At 24.7% G+C, this 23,359-nt stretch overlaps 1 protein-coding gene across 1 annotated transcript; it reads right to left on the reverse strand.

Moving 5' to 3' along the window:
• Window positions 1-11,550: 11,550 nt before the first annotated feature.
• Window positions 11,551-23,042, reverse strand: LOC145833392 (gap junction Cx32.7 protein-like). The gene is made up of 7 exons (XM_082940572.1): window positions 22,888-23,042; window positions 19,103-19,187; window positions 18,013-18,106; window positions 14,353-14,527; window positions 14,001-14,109; window positions 13,703-13,880; window positions 11,551-11,768 (listed from the first exon to the last, which is right to left on the reverse strand). Exons 1-7 carry the CDS (start codon window positions 23,040-23,042, stop codon window positions 11,551-11,553), a joined length of 1,014 nt encoding a protein of 337 aa, XP_082796698.1.
• Between the last annotated feature and the right edge of the window lie 317 nt (window positions 23,043-23,359).

Here is a 23,359-nt window from a genome sequence, read left to right on the forward strand (position 1 = left end):
ATTTTAAACTAAAAATTGACCCAACAATGTGTACTTTTAATAACCTGGAAAAAATTTGCCAACCGTGAACTTAATTTTTTTTTTCTAATACAAAACTATTATAGGATATGTTTCTTGTTTTTTACAAATTAAAAGAATTAGCAAAATTTTATTGATTTGCTATATTTTTTAACTCGATCATAATAAAGTCGAATATTTTAAACTGGATCATTTCAAACTCAATTAGTTTAAACATGGCTATTTTTAATTTTTTATTAGTAATCTACCGAATCCATTTTTTTCGATCCAGATCCAAATTTAGAACATAGATTTGTAACTAGCCGGATTTAAATTTTATAGATCAAAAAAATCACAAATTTTTATTGTTGTTTAAATAATAAAATAAAGAGTAAAAGCTAGAAATTATCGTGAAAGTTTTACACCTAGTTCTTCTAAGTAAAGTTGTTTTTTAGGGTAGGTGTCAAATTTGCACAAGGGGACTAAATTGTACGAAGGGTCACTTTTGCATGAGCAGACATTTTTGCACGGGTTGAATTTTTAATTTTATGATTAATTATTTTGTTTTTATTATTTTATTTTTAATTTAGTTTTTTTTTTTACTATCACTGTTACCCCTTACCCTCGATCGATAAATTATTTTATTGTTTTTATATTATAATTATTTGTTTTTTGACTATCTCTGTTATCCCATACCCTCGGTCGGTAGCTTTTTTTTCTTTATAATTAATTTATTCTTATTTATTTTTGTTTCTTTTTATTATTAAAAAAAATTATTAGAAATTTTTATTTTTACTACTATTGTTACTTCTAATACTTACCCTCGATCAGTAACTTTTTTTTTGTTTTTTTTTATTAATTTATCTTTCAGTATTTTATATTTTTTTTTCTAAATATATTTTTATTTTTTTAATCTTCTGCAAAATTGTCTTCGTGCAAAAGTATCTATGTGCAATTTAGTCCCCACGTGCAATTTTTACCCGTTCCCTATTTTTTGGTATTTAATGACATCAGTTCTGAAATTTCTGATAAAAATTACCTAGTCAACAGTCTTTAATAATTTCTTATAAAATTTGCTAGCAACCGCATTATATCGAAGAATTTTTCCACTGACCACAGTTTTTTGAATATAATTGTTGTAAACATTTTTTTTTTAAAGAAATAATAGATCACTGAATTCAAGCTAAATCAGTTTTTTGAAAAATTAGCTAAATATTTTAGAAGCAAATCCTTAAAAATATCTGAATGTCAGTTCAAATGCTTGAAAATTTCAAAACTTTTAAGTAAATTTGAGAACCTATTTTTTAATAAACAAATGTTTTTATAGCCTTAGTTTTACTAAACATGGTAAAATATCGGTATATGTTAAATTAAAATTTATAAAAAACTTTTAAAATATTTTTTTTCATTAGAACGTTAAATCGAGCACTTATTTCTTGAAATTTATTTTGTTTTTGTAGGCAGTATGTCAAATATAAATGCTTAGAAATTTATAAAATAAGATTGAAAATAATTTGTTTATAGTAGATATTTATGACTTCCTAATCTTAAATGTACTTTTCAATCGACGCAATCAAGAATTGCTTGCAAACAGTGAGTATATTTATTAGTGAGAAGTAGTTATCATAATGTGAAAGTATCAAGTGTTGTGAATTTCAAGTTATACAAAAACTGTAGAACAAGTGAGCTAACACCTTGCAAATAAAGAGTCAATATTGTCTGTGGCAGTTACATAAAATTTAAGTTCCAAAAACTTCAGATATTTTCCAGAAGCCATATATAATTGAATATATAGCAGTTGATCAAATAAAAAATGTAACAAAAAGTTCTATCATTAGTACGCTACGAATTTAGAACTAATTTAATAGGTTACGTCATTTCATCTGGTCATAAGCGTGAACCAAGAAGGTAAGGAAAGTGTAATTCTAAATTTACAAACTTTGCGAGCTCTGATTGAAAGAGAGTAAAGAGCTTAGTCGTAAGTTTTTTCCAGACTTTTTAAAATTGCTAAAAATAATATGTTTCAAGCTGGAAAGTACCTTGCGGGCCGCAAATTTTTGCTTTGGGGCCGCAGTTTGCCAACCCCTGTTATACACTTTTAATATTCAAAATATTGATCATAGTTAAAACAGTAAAGTAACTTTCTAAAAACTATTGCGCACGTTATAAGAAAGCGAAAAAACTGATTATTACTTTGAAATAAATATTTACTTCTTTTACCTAAAAGTTAGTATTTCAATAAAATAAAAATCTTTGAATGTTTAGCTTATTTTCTTTTTTAGTTTTATTAGAACTAAAAAAAAAAACATTTATAAGTTTCTAATATGATGGCTTGTTATTTATCAATCACTTGTTTTATAAGTTCCTTAAACGAACTATACTTTTTTTAATTTATATATAAAAAAACCTTTAGCACAGAAAGTAAAAGTTTTATATTGTCGTTGGTAAAAAAACTTAAGTCAGCAAAATAAGTGTTTTACTAAAGTACAATATTATAAAACTACAAGAAAAATTTTCGCAAGAAAATATTCAAAAACGAAAACTCTCGAAAGTGAATAGTTATCTTGAATGTAAACTAACTGCTATGTTTTTAATTTATATTTACGAGTCTTAACTAAAGACCTTTTGTATTATAACTTTTATCGACAAGTAACATTATACCTAACACGTAGTGATCTACCGGATCATAGCTGAGATTTGGCCGGATCCAGTTAGTTTGGAAATACTTTGTTACTTTCCGCGATCAGCTTCTCTCAGTTTTATATACTTAGATGATTTTGTTTTGAATATTTAATACATATAAAGTTCTAAACAGACTAATTAAAGTTTAAGTAATACAATCATTTGTTGTAATCATACAGGTACATACATCCACTATAGTAAATGTTAATTAAAAGTTTTCTGCAGATTAAATTCTTCTACTTACTTTATAATTTAGTTCGATTTAAAAACTTAAAATATATATTTTTAAATGTAAAACATATATTTAAGTTTTAATGTATTTCAGTTTGTTAAAAGGATTTACAATATAAATTAAGTATTTTATTCTCATTTCAATATAATAAATAATGTAAAAACTCTACAAATACAGCTCATTTGATATTTGGTTACTATAAGTTTAAGAGGCAGCAAATGTATAACAACATTTTCATTTTTCAAACTTTAATTTTACAAAGTAAATTTCTTTTTAGCCCTGGTTTAGATAAAAACTAGTATATAGTAGTATAAAATATTTTAGTGAAAAGCTTAAAATTTGTTTAAGATATATATACATATAAAGTATTTTCTTCAGGATAAATCTTATATTAAACAAGAATGGCAGCCACAAATTCAGTATACCAAGTATAAATCTGGGTAATTATTTTAATTGTTAAATATTTTAGATAACTAAAGACACTTATGCCTAGTTCAACAAAAAAAAAACTATCTTATTTAATGCTTATTAAACAATTTTGACTAATTAATGATATTATAATAATTAAATTTTCTAAGTTTGTGCTTTATTGAGACTACGTAATATTTAAAACATTTAGGATCTTAATTTAAAAAAAATAGATCCGGATCTGAATGGATCCTAATTTAAAAACCAGATCCAGTTTCAGCCAGATCTTAAACTAAAAAAAGGTTCGGATCCTAAAAAAGTGGGTCGGGTAGATCACTACTATCAAGTATTAACGCATTGACAAACTGATAGATGATATAGTTAAAAATTGCTAAACTTACTTATTATTTAAAGGTTATTTATGTTTTTAGTAGCTTACTATAGTTATTACAGTGACCTGCCAACTAGGTACACACTTTAAACACAGCACAAAAGTGCGTACCCTACCGGCAGAGCGTACCTAATAAATTTTGGTCATAAATAGATACATTAAGCCTAATACAAATATTTTTAAAGCCACAAAAGTTTACGAATGAGAGCCTAATTCCCAAAAACATAAACTTTCGTCATAAAAACAAGAACTATTTACTGAAAGTACATTAGAAATCTTCTGTATTTATTTATGTATGTAGTATAAATTCAACCCACATTAAAAAAAAAATCTTATGTTTTCTTGTACCTTTGATGTTTACATAGTACAAATAGTAATTTAATTACTAATTAAAAATAAATAAATGTTTATGAAAACATTGATCATACTTATATTTAGTTGTGTTTAATCTAAAACACTAGTTTAGGGTTCTAATTTTTTAAAGCAACAAAAAATTCTGCTGAACACAAACAACAAGTTACACTAACATAAATGTTCTCAAAAGCATCGAGTTCTCAATAAATCTCAAGTGTAATGTTCTTTATTTTCATTAAAATCGCTTTTTATATAAATTTTACATTTATTATACAATCATTAGGTATGTAAATGTTAATTTCACTGTTCAATATTTTCGTTTATCTAAATTTTTTATTTCTTTTTAAGTATTTTTATTTGTATGTCATATTCATGGGGTATGCAAATTCATATTGCATTGTTCCTTATTTTATTTAAATGTTTAACATGTTTGCTTTAAACATTAGATTTGGTATACAGTTCTTAAGTTCACAACTTAGTTTTTTGTTCCTTTAGTTTGAAACTATTTTAATTTGATACAGTGCAACTTATTTTAAAATACAATAAATTTGTGTCACTTGTTGAAGGTTTGCTTTTTTTTTACATTTCAGATTAAATGAAAATTGTATTTTGAACATTTGGCGGCTAAAAGTACGTACCTTACCGGCAGTTCATACCTAGCTGGCAGGTTACTGTATAGTGTATATATTACCTTTTATATACCATGAATTATTTATCAGTTTGTTTGATGTGCAATACTTTGAGACTAGTTGTTAGATATTTTGCTAAACATATAGAACCTTGAAAAATCTTATTGTTTATTGAACGACAAAAATAAAAGCACTCAAATAACTTGATCCTAGGACCTAAAGCACAAAAAAACGTTTCGGTTTTTTAAGTAACAATCCATAGTTTATTTATAAATTATGGTTGAAAAAAGTTTAATAATCATGTGAAACTTCAAAGTAAAAACAAATTTTATAAAATAAGTAATAACAGAGAACATAACAGTAAAGAACATTTATTAAATTAAAAGTTTTACCTGAAACAATATTGTTTTAAAACAGTATGTTTTTTAACTGAAAAGTACCTTGCGGGCTGCAATTAGCCGCTTCCTGTCATTAGAAACTGTTACTTTTTTTTATAAACGAATATCTTTTGAAATCTAAAAGTACAAATTAACTATTACGTCATATGTGTTTGTTTCATATTTCTTTAGTTGAGTCCCAATGAAAACTATATTAAAACAATTACTCACAGTAAACTACATTTCTTGCAAATATGTCGAGTAAAAACTCTTTAACAGCAATAAGATCATCCCTTAGTCTTCCAAATGTAGAAAGTTTGTTAACAACTCATTATAGGCAATCTACGAGCAGACCATCTAGGTCTCAAATTACTAACCAGAGTAAAACTTCAACTAATGATGTACAATCTTGGCTTAATTTGTTTTCAGTTCCTGTTGGCCCGGAGAGTAAAATAAAAGGAGTTCAAAGAAAATTGGTAGAAGAAATGAACAGTGAAGTTCCAGAACATATAAAAAACTCTCTTGAAGTCGAAGTATTACCTATTTTAAAAGTTAGTTAGCAGTTTAGTATATTTGTAAAATAATCATATTAATTTTGAAAAATATTCGTAAAATAAATAGTAAGAATATAAAAGATAAATTTTTCCGTTGTATAGTTTAATTTTTTTCCATAGTACATCAAAAGTGATATGATTATTTGAATTTGATAGAATATAAAAAATGTATTTATCGAGTACTTGTACGAAAACAATTAATTGCAGAATTTCACATCATTTTAATTGACTGGTTTTTTTGAATTTTTGCTTGACTCTTTTAGCAAACAATTAAAAACCTTCAAAGTTATTCTAACCAAGCTGTCATTGTAAAGCACTTTTTTTTTATTGATCGTTTTGATGGTTTCTTAGCAACTGCTCAGATTCAAAAATTAAGTTTTGTATTTCGTTTTCCAAAGCTGATATTCGCATAGCTGATTCTGTTCTGTATACTTGTTGGTATGAAAGCTCAGTTTGCATTCTTTCCAAAGACTGGGATCTCCTAATAGTCTCCCGAGACTCAAAGTACAAAAATAAAACAACAGCGATAATTGAAACTATAAATGTATAAATTACGCAATCATACAAGAAGTCCAAAGCTTCGCCTTGATTTTTTTGTCTTGCTTGATTAGTGAACCATAGCCATGTTGTAATATCGAAAAGTTTTAAAAGATAATGTATAGGAGTTTGTCCAATTCTTGAATAGAGTCCAAACAATTGCAGAATTGCTTCCAGCATTTTTATTGTTGCTTATTTTATATTATTTTTTGGAACTATAATTTTTACAAAACTAATACAATACATTACACAAACAGCACAAAAATCTTTAAAATTTATTTCACAGTCAAAATTTAAATTTCAGAAAAATTTTGAAATAAGTGTATCTGTTTCTATAGTTACATTTCAAAATTTTCTCGTTTAACTTGTTTAAGCCTTTTACAGTTATCTACCTCTTGAGTACGCTCTTTAACTACAACCAAAAAGTTATCATTTAAGAAGTTATGGTCTTAGAAAGAGACATACTAGAAATTCTATTTATGACTCAAGTCATTCGTATACTCTAAAAAGAGGTATTTGAAGTAGCAGGCGAATGAATGTTTATATTACTAGTCATCGGTTACAAGATATTATCAAGTTATGGGTAAAGTTTACCCAACGCCCGTCATTCTGGGAATTACAAAAAATAGACGCTTTATTTATAAAAATATTTGATCGTTGAACTTGGTTCACGAAGAACCTTACGGTTATCGAGTCGCACACCACGGGTTCCTTTCAATGTCTTGTCTGGGACTTCATATATTCAGGATTGAGAATTTTCTTCATCTGAACTGCAAACTGTTGTATCTATAAAAAGATATAATCATTTTTCAAACTATTTTAAAATACCGTGGCCAGCAACAAAAAGAAATATGAAAGACCCAAACGACAAGCTATTCTTACAGACTCATTTACAAGTAGCGGACAAGTGGCGCAGGACATTTCAAATTTTTTCAAACTCTAATAAATCTTGGTTATTGTGAATCATGTATTTATATAATATAACAATTTTTTTAATCATAATCATATTAACTAAACCTACTTATTTTCTTAAAAATAAATAATTGTTTAAAAATTGATAAAAATACTTTTTAACAATGTATAGCTACTTTAGTAAATATAAATTTCAAAAACAAATTATCATAATCTTTTTTGTTTACTGTTGATTAATAGACCTTTAGGTAAATTTTTTATATTGTTTTTTGAGTTTCAGTTTACTTTTTTAGATGTGTGGACTCTTAAAAACTTTTAGAAATTTAAACCATTTGAAACTTAAACTGTCGAAATCTGAATTGCCATGCTACCATTTTCAAGGGCATCTAGTTGTAAACAAAACTTTAGTTGTACTGCTTTTTTATTTTCGTAAAACATTATATTTTAATATTTGATTTTCATACATGCTTTTGTTTAAATCATTGGGTATGTAACTGTCTACTTAACTACATTTTTTTTTTCGTTAATTAAATAAAGTTTAATAAAAATGTTTTACACACTGTTTAATACACTTAAAAAATACACTTTACAATTCTTTACTGATTATTTCTATTTTACATCCATATAAATCTATTATAAGAAAAGTTGATTGAGAATAGTTCCATTTTTTCTTACTTCTTTCAGTAGATTTTTTAAATGTTAACGTTAAATAAAAACATAGTTTAAAAATTAGAAATACTATATTATTTATAAAAACGTAATCAAACGACAGAATTCTGTAATTTAAGAAGATTATTTTGAATAAACATTATTTTACTAAGCTTTAGCCGACTACTCATATACTATTTGCAACTAATTATGTGTATAAGTAAATACTCATGCTTAGGTTGTTTTCATATTTAGTTTTTTTTTTTGGTAAGGAACTTAAAATATTTCTCAAGAGATTAAATAAAACTAATTAATAAAGTGCAATTGATATTATTTGTAAAAGTTTCGTTACTCGTTTATCTACTAGATATTAAAACGAAAAAATACGAAAACAGTTACAACACTGATTAGGTTTTATTTTAGTATAAGGTTGCGTTCATCGTCTAATATAAAGTAGCAGAAAGTTTTCCGAAACATAACTGTTGTGCTACTTTAAATAAATATTCACCTAAAATTTAGACAACATGTTGTTTTGATAAACTTGTGTACTTAGAAAATTTATTATAATTCTAATGATTATGATCAACTATAATTTCATCAGGAACTACTAATCACTTATAAAAACGAGTTAGGAAAGAAATGTGATCTGTTTTTGGATCTTGAAAAAAGAATTGATGTACTAGAGAAAAAACAAAATCCGTTTTTTTGAAACTGTAGAGATGTTGACAATTTCTACTGTTATTAAAACGTATGTTTTCAAGGAAGTTTCAAGTAACTAAGATAAATTATGGACATAAATCAATACCTATAGCTAAAGAATTTTGAAAGAAAACTGAAAAATTTAATGAACTTTCTAATTTAATATTTTTCTATTCGTTTTAATTACAACGTAGTTTGTTTCTTTGTAAACTATTAAAAACTATATAAAAGTAGTTTATACTAAAAATTTAAACTAAAAACAACTATTATTTAGGTTTAAAAAATAACACAATACAAACTATAAAAATCTTATTTAAAAAATTTATAAAACTACATTATATGAGTATATTCGTGTTTAACTTCTTTACTCTTTGGTTAAGTTAGCTCAATATTGTTTTAAATTACTTTAATAAAACTTTAAATAATCAATTTAATAAAACTTTAAGTACAACAACCTCTCGCATTTTTACGCACTCGTGATGTTACGCACTCTCGTTTAGTTAGGCGTTTTAGAATTCCATAAAATTCAAAAAATAAAAATTTTAATTTGCTTTAATATTGCACAAATTAGGTTTATTGTGTATTTTTGATTTAAAACATGTTTTTAAATGCTTACTCCCCTCTCTATATCTTTAGACTTTGTAAACTTAAATTCCTTGACTAATTGATAAATGTTTAGTTTTACCTCAGTATATCAGAAATTTTATTAACAATGAGAGATTAAATTAAAATTATGAAAGGAATATGACTGTGTTAAATACTGAAAGTATAATGAAATAACGAGAGTTTAAAACACAAATAAATGATACAGCACTCTTGCCCTATATATGAATAAACATCTAAAAAATAAATCAAATAAAACTTCCTAACAAAAAGTAGCAGTGATACTTAATAAATATAGAGCTTACACTTACCACAAATCTCAATTGTTTTTTTAGTTACCATATCACTAATTTTCATTTTCATTAAACAATTTTTATTAAATATTGTTCTTATATTTTATATGTTTTTGTTCAAAAGAAGAAATCAATTACAGCACCAAATGCACATTTTTGTAAAAGGCTATTGAAACAAATTTTAATATAGACACCACACCATTTCTTAATTGTAGACAAATGCATAATTATAAATTGAATTTGCTAAGTAGAATAAAATATAAATTTTAAGTATCAAATAAGTCACATATAAATTAAGATAAAAAATACTTATTATTAAAATTAGTAAAATTTTTCTACAAGTATTATTGTTTTATATAAATTTAAATCCTTTTTTTAATATATGTATAGTTTTATCTTTTGTTTTCATATTTATAAATAAAGTAAACAAATCGTTAAAAGTGGGAAAGTCCCCAGTCTTTTTTTAGCTAGAAGCAATATCAAAAAAACAGCAACTATAGGAAGTATATTTGGTACCTCTCGTATCTTTACGCATTTTTTCTGTGGACACAATGTGCGTAAATAAGCGAGAGGTTACTGTAAGTGTAATTTTTTGAAAATATTGTAACGAGTAGCAAATTTCATCACCAACAACCTTTGGTTTTAATATTTATGACATAGTAAATTTTAAAGGTTTTATACAAAGTTTTTAAATACGTAAGTTTAAGTAGCTTTGAAGGTTTTTATATGCTCTATAAAATAGTTTTTGATCTTTATTCAACAAACCTAGTTTTAAACAAGCTAAATAACAATTTTTCAAGTTATGAATAACAAAAACTTAAATAAATCATATAACTCATAATCAAAGGCTTCAAGTAAAACTGCTAATCAACTTCAATTAATTATTTAACTAGGATATGCACTACTTCCTTTTATATGTTTTAGTAGTAGTTTTAAAATTAAAACAAACCCTTTTTATTGAAAAATCACAGACTTTTTGGAATTTAGTTTATTTTAAGTTCAAATAAAACGAGTTACAGTGTTGATATATTATAGGAATTATAAAAGGTATCTAAAGTAACACACATTTATATATTAATGAAGCTAAAATAAATTATAAACTCAAAGTTTTTTTTTTATATGGAAAACGATCCAGTATTGGTTTGGCATCATAAAATCAAAATATGTGAAGTACAATAAAAACATTTAAATTTTAAAGATTTTCTAAAAAAGTTTATGATTGAGAAGTATTACATCATTTGAAATACGCTTTACAACTTGCAAACAATGACTGAGCTATAACTTAAAAATAAGTTAAAATATTTCTTAACTACATAGATGTCATTTTGGCTCCAACTTTGGTTCACAATAAAAATTGTTTCCAAAGCAGGGCTATTAGAACCTAATTTGAATCAGCGCTTCTACTTTTTCACTAAATATTCATATGTATTGACGGGGAACGGGTCAAAATTTCACGAAGACAAAATTGCACGAAGATACTTCTGCAAAAAGACAAAGTTGCACGAAGACAACTTTGCACCAAGGGTCAATTTTGCAGGAGTTACAATTTTGCACGGAGGGTAATTTTTGCATGAGGGTAAAAAAATAACAGAAAAAAATAATTAAAACAGAAAAAAAAAACTAAAAGATAAATTGAAAAAAAAAGAAAGTTATTGACCGAAGGTAAGGGTTAAGGGTAACAAACGTAGTAATAAAATATTATTTAAGTGTAAGGGGTAATAGTGAAAGTAAAAAAAAAGTTACCGACCGAGGTTAAGGGTTAGGGATAATGTTAATAGTAGAACAAAATAAATAAAAAAACAAAATTAATAATAAAATTATCAAAAAAAAAAAATCAATCTGTGCAAAATTGTCTGCTCGAGCAAAAGTGTCTTCGTGCAATTTAGTGCCCTCTTGTAAAAGTTTCTTCGTGCAATTTAGTCCCATCGTGCAGTTTTGTCCGCTCCTGCGAATTTGACACCTACCTGTATTAACGATATATGTATTGAAAACTATATCTTTTTTAATCTCTAAAATAACAAAAAATTAATTTATGAAAGTTCTGCTTGATACACTATTTTTACCAACAATGTTTTCAACATAAAATAAAATTAAACTTGCGGACAGATTTTGTTTTTACAGTTGTCAATATATAACAATTAAATTATATGCAAGTTTTGCCGTTTTAGACAAAAAATAAAGATTTTATAGCTTTTCATAGTTAACTTTACTATGGCCTACACTTACAAAAAAAATTAAAATGAATTAAGGGACACATCATGGTTCATTTGTCCCATATCTTCTTGAACTTGGTTGTCAAAATCATCAGCTCCATCATTGAAACTTCCCACATCGTAGGACTGGTCATTATCGTAGATAGAAGACAGTGCTTTGGAATCAATGCTCTTATCGCTGTCGTCAGAGTCAGAGGAGCTTGATGAGGTAACAGTTGATTCGGATACGTCCTCTTCTTCTTTTTGGATTAATGTTATGCTGTAATGTTTTAAACTTGAAAAAATTTTATGCAAAATTGAAAAGTTATTAAAAAAATTAATCTGATATTAAAAACTTGATTAATCTAAATTAGCTGCTTTTTGCAAAAATGTACGTCGCGCGCACGAAGACTCTGCTTAGCGGGTCACATCTAGTACCCAGCCCTTAGTTTGCCGACACTTGACTTTGATCATCAAATAAGCTATCAATCAGCTTAGGAACTAATTAAGTTTTTCTCGAAGTTTAAAATACATACTAAACTAGAACAGCTGTCAATATTCTGATTGAAAATAATTAACTTTGTAAAAAAATACTAAGCTAATGTTTGCTTACACAGTATTATATGTTATATTCAATATATAACTAATAACCATAAAAACAGAGAATTTGAGGTTATTTTGATGTTTCAAACAATTAAGTCGTTTAAGGAGAAGAATAATTTGATACCAACTACTTTCACTACAACAACAAACATTAACTTATTTCAATTTTTTTAATCTCAGTTGAACGCATAAGTTTGATTTATTATTAATACAAGCAATTATCTTTCAATTTAAAAAATTTATCGTTTGTTTAATATAAAAGTGTGTAAAAAACTTGTATACTGTAGAAAACTATTAAAAAAAAAGTGTACTATTAACAGAACAGCTTCTTTAAAAAAAATTCTTAACTTTTGTACAGGGCATAGATTATTTTATTTCAATTTAACAGTCTAAAGTAAAAAAAAAATGTTTAACTTTTAGTTTTAAATGACGCTTAATAGACGTACTTGTAAAAATAAGTATCTAACAATACATAAAACATTCAAAATAAAACCTACATTTTTGTTTCTTTATAAAACTATCAATGATTTTTTAATTATTGCTATTTTAATTTTTAAAGACTTAAGACTTTGCTGTATTTTGAGAATTTTAATAGTTATTCAAATGTCCCAATAAATTTGTTTTAATATTTCAGATTAAAAACAAATTGTTAGTTTAATTTGATTTGTTATTAAATACTTTATTCAAACAACTAATTGAAAAAAATTGAAGTGTATCAACAGTTTACTATTGTACTGATAAAGTTTTATTTAGTTTTTGTAGCATGTATAATGAAACTTATACAATAAGTTTTTAATTAAATATATACTGTCAAAAAGTACTGTTGTATAATCTCAACTTTTAATGAAAATTTTTTTTTTCTGTCATAGTTTACTAATTTTCAAGGTTTTCAGCAAATTGTTTGCACAAAACTAAAACACTTAGTGTTTTTAAGAAACCATTTAAAATCATTTAAATTCGTATAAACTACTCGTTTGTAAGCTTGATATCTTATAAGCATAAAAGTTTTATTTAACTTTAAAAATAATTTGATAAATTTTTTATCTAGTTATCTTAAGTTTCTCTTACTGTAACCTTATTTTCTTCATTTATTAGATAATCTGATTTTCTAGGGATTTTTTTAAGGTGTTAAAATTACAAAATAGAATATTATGTTTAAATAATGCATGAACTTTCTTTAACTTGGAAGAAATATTTCAGTTTCGTATCTATTAAAGTTTTAACGATTTTTTTATTTTCGATCGCGTTGAAATATTAGTTAAGTATTATATAATGTTTTAGAGTTAATAAAACATACCTTCTTAGCCTTAAAAAGTTTTTAGGTCTTCTTGTACATAGCCCTTGACTATTCTTGTGAATAACTGGCTCCTTGATAGTGACGTGATTAGAAACTTCTAAAAGTTTTAAGTAATATAGTTTAATATATTTAGAAATAAGTCTTTGAGCAATTTTTTGTTTTTGTTCAATTAATATATAATAAGTCGTTAAAACTTTTTTCTGTGCGGTGAATAAACATTTCTGTAGCTTATTTAGAAATTACTATACAATGATAATATTTTAAAGTAGGTAAAAATGTTTGAACTAGACACACCTCCTTCAATTGAAGGAGAAATAATAATTGATTGTTGAGAATGGCAACATCGCCAACAAAATCTTTGGAGCATAATTAGCAGTTCAATTATTGCAAGTAAAACGCAAAATCCTGTTAAACTAAACATGAACCATATCATTACTGTTTTTTCTTGTGGTCGGGATATATAGCAGTTTACCTATTAAATTTATTCCATAACTATGAGCTAGTAAAATTTTATTTAAAATATATGTAGTTCTATCACTTAAAATAGTTAAACTAAGTTATAAGGCTTAAAGTAATGGCAAACTATACTCACTTCATTTGGACACGGCCAACGTTGACAACGGAACACTTTAGGGACATTTAAATCAAAGTACAAGTATTGCGCTAAAAGAAACCCTCCTTCAACTGTTAGTCTAAGTATGCTTTGGATAAAATATGCAATTTCAATTTTTCTTTCTAAATCTTTTATTTTAAGTTCTTTACTCACCGTTTTAGCACTTGCATCTAAGTTTTTTGTTAATTTTTTGCTTGTGTCTTCTAATTGAAAAGTGCTTTTTGGTGTATCTTTTAATTTTACTAGCGTTGGTGAAGTTTTATTTTCAGCTAATATTGTAGAGGGGAGAGGACTTGGTAAAACATAATGTTCATTTTTTGTTTGAATTAACGTCTTCAGCCTTCCTTTACCTTCAAACTTATTTTTCAAAGATTTTGGGATAGGAGATGAGGTTTCAACTGGTCCAAAATAACAGTTTCGTATAGAATTTTTTCTTTTATAGTTTTTAAAAGTCACGTTGGAGTATCTATTCGTCGATGTTGATGTGTAGGAAAGAGTTCTTTTATCTTTATAGTTTTGGGTTATTTGATAAGAGTCAAATGAGTTTGTATGCATTACTCGACCATCGTAAGATCTTTCTATTTCACTTAACCGGACAACTTCCATTATAACATTTCTACTACGAACTTTTGCCAGCTTTATAAGTTTGTTTCTGTTTGGTCTCTGTTAAAATATTTTGTATTGTTATTTTGACAAACACAAAATCAACTACTATCTGTTTATCTAAACACTTATGTTTTGACTATTTGTATCAAGATATATGTATTTAATAGTTCTATACTTTTTTAGTATTTTAAGTTATAAATAATATTAAAATAACTAAATTTGAAATTTTATAAATCAGGTCTATTGTTAAACAGAAAAATTCTAAGGCTTTTAATTAACACTGTATAAAATCATTTAGTTAATTAGTAAGTTGAAACATTAGTAAAATAATTGAAAGTATTTTCCTATTGATTAGTTATCATCAGCTACTTGTAACTTTTCGTCTTTATTGACAAGACAGCATTTAAACTTTTCTTAATGCTAAATATATGACGAAAAATCCTTTAATCGTTTATTTTATTTTGAAATGCATAAATCTGCGTTCGGACTTACATTGACAGTTTAACAACATGTTAAAGTTTGTCCGACTTCTTAATGCGTCGGCACTTCAGCGTGTTATTAATAATAGATATACTAACGCGTTCACTGCACTTTTTCATTATCTTTAATGTGTCGGAAATATTATATCAACGCATGGACGAGAAATCTAAGATTGTATGTGATGCATAGGAAAAAGTAAAGGATGTGAATTCTTATCTTATATTCAGATATGTCAATAAGCTTTCTTTTTTGAAAGTAAGTTAGAGAACATTTGTTTGTGAATACAAGGTTCATTTTTTACACTATAAAAACGGTTATATAAACAACGAAACATACTTTTATTTATACAAATAGTATAAGCAAAAATTTGATTAAAAGCTACATGTAAAACTAAAAAAGTTGTAATATACGTTATTTAAAGTTATTGGAGATAAACAAAAAAAATCAACAAAAAACAACCTTTAAACTTTGGCTAGCGTTTTTACCACACATTACAAATAAACTGTATTATTTTACAATAAAGGTTAGATATGAATTTTAAAAAGCAAATTTAAAAATAGTTCTTTAAAGAAGTGCTGTTTTTAATGCGTAAATATTTTTTTTGACTATTACCTTCAAATAGCTTTAGTCAATGTTAATGATGAAAAAGTAAGTTAAGACAAACTTATAACCGGTTTAAAGCTTTTCGTATCTGTAGAACTTTTTCCAAGAGCTAAATTATAAACTTCATGACAGTTGCTACTTTCACGTGAATTTTTTCTTTTGTTTTTATCAAAAATAAATTGATTGGACCTCATTGAGAATGAATTTATGTGAGGAAATACCTGACACTTTAAGTCGGTAGCAGGTCGGCAAGAGCTGAAATACTTGTTTATTCTACATTCTAAAGTTTTGTTTGATGGTGAAGGTAATAGTTGAGGTGTTTTTAATACTAGCTGATGTTCCTTTTTAGCATGTACTGAGTTTTTACTTCTTCCAACACTAAAAAAAAAGTATAAGTGTTTTTCATGTAAACATGTTTTTAATATTATGTAACTAAAACTTACGAAGTAAATAAAAAGAAATATTTTTAGTATTCCTATAATACTGTTACTACATTTAGAATACATTTAAAAAATATATTTTAAAGTAATTTTTAATGATGTTATTAATTTTCATGTGCAAAATCATACAATTCTTTCTTTAGCTTGTTTGTAACTAAAACAACTGATTTAATCAAGTAAATCAAGGTATTTAAACTAAAAATCTAACAACTGTAATTTGAGTCTAAGTCAAAACAACACATTTAGTTTAAACTGCAATTCTTACAGTAACAGTTTATAAGTTTTTTATTTATTTGTGCAGACTAGACAAAAATTAATGAATGTTATTTGCCTATAAATCGTTGAAACACTTTATTTTGTATATTTTAAGTTTGATTGTTAAAAAGTTGTTCGAAAACTCTTCACATCTATATAAAAAAACTTTATTGAAAATTAAGTTTTAATGTTTAAAATAAGTTGTTTTTTGTCTGACTAAAAGCTTGTTTAGCTACAAATACGTCGATATTTTTTAATTGTTTAAATTTCGATTGATTACTCATTGTTTTCAAAGTTCGAATTATTTTTTAGTAAACTTCAGTCATTTCGAGTTTCAAATGAGCTTTATAAAAGTACACACTTAATTGTTTAGAAAACTTAATTAAAATCCATAAAGATAAACTTGTAGTTGTCGTCAAATTTCAGTTAATTTAAAAAAATATGCTGTATTACGGAGTAAAGGGTTTTAGATATTGAGAACTTTTTAATCAAGTTCGTTTATTCTATAAAATTTAATACTTTGTATGCTTCAAACCTATTTTCAAATTTGCTATAGTTCAAATACTCCAAAGTTCTACAGTTGTTTTTATTCTTTAACCTTACAGGATGCTTCCAACGATTAAACTGGTTTATGTACTTACTATCATCACTATATATAATCTGTTTAAAAAAAAAAATTATTATTCAATGAACAAATTAGATTTGTTTAGGTAAAAATTATTTCTTTTATTTTTCGGCAAATAATATTTAAAATTTATTAACTAAACAGTTTTTTAAGTTTGGTAAACTTTTTAACCTTGGAAGATTTACTTTCTAAGCCTATTTGCTTAATTATACATGAGATGTATTTTGTTACAAATAAGTATAATTGCATATAAATTTTTTAGAGCAATGTTAGGCTTTGAACCAACTTTACAAAAATTTAAGAAGATTAAATTTAATTTCTTGTGTCTGAACAAAATAAAACAACTTTAGCATGCTTAGGTTAATTTTCCATTGCATTTATATAAATATTTTAAACATTTTTAATCTTCTTAAGGTATAAACGATAAAAATACTAAACAATACACGTATTTTCATAAATATTTTATAGAACATACACGTTTTACAAATACATAGATTTTAGTTTTTTTTTATTGTAGTTTATTCTAAAGTATTGTTTAATAACTTTTTAAATTTGTAAAATGCGTTAAAATTTTCTACAAAGCTGTTAAAATACGAAGTATCATAGTTTTAAAGGTTTAAGCATATAATTAGAACTTGGTTATGCGGAAAAAAAAACTTAGTTCAACTCAGTTATAACATAATGTTTAATAGAATTTTTTTTTTTATTAGCATTCTACTAAAGAGTTTATACAACAAGAGTACTTACTGGGTTACTTTGAACTTTATCTTTGAGTTTTTCAAAACTTATTACTGATCTTAACACATCTTTTGCTTTTCTGTAACCTCTATCATAAGAATCATTTTGACTTTTTTGTTTTAAAGTTTCTGATTTTATTTTTTCTGCTAAAAATAGAATAAACCAATTAACAGTTTTTTTCTTTTAAACTTAATTATACCTGTTATTTTATGATTTTTTGATTTTTTTCGTTTCTTTTTTTTGCGTGGCTTCTTTGGTTTTTGCAAATATGGATATTTTGAGGTAATGTGAGCAGCATATATTATATAAATCATAGAAGGCACGACAGTAAACAAAATCTAAAAAAAAAGTTTGAGTAGTTCATCAAAAATATTAATTAAATTCTATATTCAATTCGATCTAAGAATGTTTATCGTAAAACAAAATCAAATCAACGTTTCATTATAAAAAAAAGTTATGTTTATAATATTAAAAAAAAAGAACCTTGACTTAAAACATTAAAGTTCTTCTTACTAATGAAAAAACATATAGAAACAATGGTTGATGTAGAATATTAAATAATACACATAAGGCTTTAATTCAATTGATTTAGTGTAAAAGTTTTTAAACGTTTTATTCATTACATTTTTGATTGACAAAAATGATTTAGTTTTAAAGACAGCTTTAGGACTTCGTTTTTAATTTTCTATTCATTATTTAATTAATAAATTTTTTAATTCGATAATATTAGTACGAGCCAATAAATAATAAGAATGTATACAAAGTTTTAAAAAACTACCAAAATATTTTATTTAAAAATGGTTAGTGACCCAAACTTACTGATCTCTAACAAGTTTGTAATAAGTTAATACTAACTTTTATATAGATAGACATCTGTATTTGAAAAAGAGTACTAAACAATAGTAACTTTATTATTCTTTGGTACATAAGCGATTAAATTTTGGTTTAAATTGAGCATTAGAAAAAATACTTTATTACCAAAACGTAAATTTTCAAACTGTTTAAAGACAAAGTTTATAAATATTATTTATATACTTGTTTAATAATTTTTTTATTGTTTTTTTATTCTAAGCCTACATAAAGTTTTAGTTTAGATGTACATGTTTTTCTCATATTAAGATTTGAAAAACGTATTGTTAACTACTTATTACATTTTTCAATAAAAAATAAAGTCTGAAGTTTTTTTACTTGGACAAACTAAATCATCTATGGAAATGCAGTTTAAAAAAGTTATAAATAAAGTATTTTAGATCTAAAAGTTTTACTGGATTTACTAAAATTAATTTATTTAAATATTGTTCAACTTTATTTTTTAGTTTATTTCTAAACTGTACCTGCAGTCCCCAAAACCTAGGGTGAGAAATCGGTGAAAAAAGGTTAAAACAAACATTTTCACATCCTGGCTGACGAGTGTTGCACCTATTAATTTGTTATCGGTTACTTTAAAGGTAGATAAACTTAATGAAACTTTTTATAATTTTAGAACTTTTATGTATTTTTTCTACATACAGTTTTAAACAAAAATGTTAAAAAACTTATTTATAACTAGCATCTAAAATTTTTAAAATTTGTAAGTTTATTCTAAATATTAAAACAGTACTTCTATACGTTATATAAGCACACCTAATCATCAGTAAAGTCTTATTTGATTTTAAATTAATAAACTTGACAAGGTTTTATATGAGAGAGCATTAGTAAAATGAATTTAGTTTGTAAAATTGAAGTAGTTATTTGTTTGTCAATGGTCAAGACTTATAGACATAAGTGTATACATTTTTTACTAAATCACTCATATTAAAATTCCATATTAAATACTTTTAGTTTTACTACTTAGCGTTGTTCTAAAAACTTGTTTATTCTACTGGGACCGTAGGAAAACTTTTTGATTAGTGATGTTAGACTGAAATACAAAGCACGCGCAAATCAAAGCTAATGTATTTAAAAATTCCTGTTAAAAGACAGAATTAACTTTTGCTACTCACTGTTTTACAGTGTAGAGCAACGTGGCTTTTCTAAAAATAATTGCTTTAAATTTTGTTATTTGGGAAAAAGAGAAAATTAAACTTCGTCTGTGTAAAGTTAATTATTTTTCAGTGTAAATGCAAACAAACATGTTGGCCATTTTTGATAAGTATTTAAACTAAAAAGTTTTTAAAATGTTCTCATAAAACTTAATAGGTTTCATTACGTTTTTTAAACAATTGTTTCTAAAGCAAAAAAAAACCGTTTTAATTTTCTTAAAAAATTTTCTTAAAAAAACTAATATATAGATATAGATTTTTATTTATCAACAAACATAAAACTACACTATCTAAAACAAGTTGTAGATAAATAGTTTAAACATTTCCTTTTAGTGTTTGTTATAAGTAACTTATTGTGAAAGAAAAATGCCTTAATATTATTTTCTTCTACATGTTATGAAAAAATCAACTTTCATAAAAAGAAATATATAGATCTTAATGTGTATTATACTATATCAATATTGAAACTACTTAAACTTCGACTAACTTATTTTAGAGACATTAAAATCATGTTGTGAAATCAATATTTTTCAGTCACTTGAAATATAACAACAATAAATGTAATGTTTTGAAGTAGATCTTTTAAAAGGAAATGTCACAAATTAAAGCTAGAAATCGCAACAGCATCAGTTAAAAAAAACTCATTCACTGTTGCAGGTTAATGAAATATTTATTTTTTGAACACTTTTGTAGCACTGCATTGTTGGTCTATGTTTGCTTGTTTTCATTTTGGTAGAAACATTTGTTTTTAGTTTTTCTTTATCAAACTATGCCAAACAACACAAATATAACTTGTTACTAAAATTACAACATTACTAAGTAATAATAACTATTTTTTTTGTAAAAACATCCTAAGATTAAATAGTTTATTTTATTAAATAACTTTGTCGTGAATTTAGAAATTACAAATTAATTAAGCATAAAATGATAATAGAAATGTCCTTTTTTAATTAAAAATAATGAAAAAATATTTTAAACTAATACTAGTTTAAAACATAATAACTTAATTGCCTTAAGAATTTGGGGCTCATATTAAAAAAAAAATTAAAATTGCAGCGACTATTTAAATATTTAAATAAATATCTTTAACTATATTATTTTATTTTTTATATTTTTAAAATAAAGTTTCTTTACACGTATCATATTTTACTGTTATAAAATATGATAAAATAGTAAAAGGTAAACGTTACGTAAAAAAATTTAAAACGTGATTTAAATATATTTAACTTTGAAAACGTATTCAAAAAAGATAAAAAGCAAAACCGAGATGACATGATGTTTTATAAGCTGCTTAAAAGGATTATTGCATGTCAGGCTAAGGTAATACGCAAGCTTTGTTGTTTTTTAATTTAATTTTATACACATTTGTTTTACATAGTTGAAGAAAAACGTTTTTTTTATTCTTTTCTAAAGATTTAGCTAAAAGAATTTGTTTTAAAACAACTTATTTTTAGCATAAAAAAAAAAGAATTACTTTTCTGTTAATGCATTTAAATTTTTTATTTTTTTTAATTTCTAGCAAAAATTTTTAGAAACTTAATAAACTCAATTTAAGTTTAAAGTTTAAGTAATTCAAAATAACAGTATTACTTCAATAAAACTTATGTTGTAAGTAGAGTTGTAATAAGCCCTTAAGTAGTCTAGAGTTTTTCAAAGTTATAAAGTTTTTTTCATAAATTATTTTAAAAGATGAATTTATTCTTTCAAGAATTTTTGTTACAAACTAAGTTTCGGTCAAAGACCTTGTCAGTGCTTAAATAAATCTTATTCAATATATTTAAAAGATTAAAACTTACTCAGATAAAACAACTGCTATTGACATAAAAGATGGTAGTATATTATTACAAACTATGCACATAAAATGCGCTCTTATTTAATTATGTTTGTGCAATTAATTAATTTATCTTTATAATTTTTAGATTATAGTGGTTTTAGAAAAATGTGCGCTGTTGATTTTTTTTATAAACTTCCATATTTAAGACTCATTTTTGCACATAAAAAAATATTTAAAATTTAAACCACTGGTTTTGTGTTTTTACAAACAAAACAGTTTCAAAATGTATTAGTTTCTAAAAACCATTCGAGTATTTTATACAATAAGAGTTAGTATAACAAGCAAAAAAGACACAATACATTTTACTTTTAGTTATGTATAACCAAGTCGTATAAGCTTTTCGTTGTATAGATAAATTTTATATTGTATTAAATAAATGATATCTCAAGCATTTACTAAAAGTTTTACAGTTTAATAAGTTGATGAGTTTCTAAATCTATTAAAAATAACTTATGTCTTTTTTTTTAAGGTTTCGAAGCTATCCAGTGAAGGATGAGAAAAAAAAACTTAGTGAAATAAATAGGAAAACTTTTGCTTTACATATACCCTTACACCAGTCATAAAAACTCTATAAATATAATTTTTTTTACAACTTATACAACATACATTACAAAATGTATAATATTGGCACATTTTTGAAAAACTCGTCTTAACTTATAAAAGACTTTAATTTAGCTATCTAACTTAAACGTTTTTGTAAGAACTTGTATCCATTGAATAAACAGTTTTTACTTAATATTCAAATACCTGTCTAGCTTTATTTAAATATAAAATTATTTTTTCTTCGTGTTTTTCAAATCTTAAATAGCACTTTTTCAAATGGATGTAGTAATTGTAATTGTAAATATTTTCGTTTTATGTGAGTAAAAACTTTAGTTAGCAATTAAACATAATCTAAAAAAATATCAATCATATCAATACATGTTTTTTTAATAAGTCTTTCGAAATAATAGCATAGTATCTAACAAAAAAAGAATTTTAAGTCATAGTAGTTTTTTAGTTTTACTAGATATTTTAGTATGACTGAGGACAAAAATACTTTTACATTTAAACATATAGATTCTACAAAGCAAAAATATTTATCTGAACTAAAAAAAAAATCCAAAAATATTATAGAACTAAATTAACATCTCAATACCCAAGATTTTTTAATAACATTCAGACACTGTTAAAGTCATTGTAAAATCTTTAAACCTATTTGTCTAAAAAAAGTAAAAATATTTTATTTAATTTACACTTATTATTACTTATAAAGCGTACTTACTTAAAAGCAGCTTGCTCATCAGCATAAAGTGGCTCGCCAATTTTACTTAATACAACAATTCGAAATATAAAAATGACTACAACCCAAACTTTTCCAATAATCGTTGACTGCTTAGATGCTTCATCAAGTATTTTATCCAAAAAGTGCCAAGTCATGTTTTACAAAATTTAGCAAATTTAAGTCTTTTTTTTCTGCAAAAAATATGTAGTACATACACTTCAAATATTAAACAATCATTTTAAGTAATGTATTATAACTTTTAAAAAACTAAAAATGTAATTTGTTTTGCTTTAACGTATTTTCTTTTAATCTTTGTTTTTGCCTTTGATTAAAAAAATATTCTATTTTTTTTAACCATTAATTTAAAAAAAAAGAAGTTTAAGAAATTCATATAATTAAAAATTTTGAAAATTATATGAGTATTTCTAAGCTAGATATGCTTAAACAATTTCGTTTTTTCTGATCTCTTTTC

Source organism: Thalia democratica, chromosome 4, assembly GCF_965202585.1.
Source record: "Thalia democratica chromosome 4, ktThaDemo2.hap1.1, whole genome shotgun sequence".
NCBI classification, from domain to species: Eukaryota; Metazoa; Chordata; class Thaliacea; order Salpida; family Salpidae; genus Thalia; species Thalia democratica.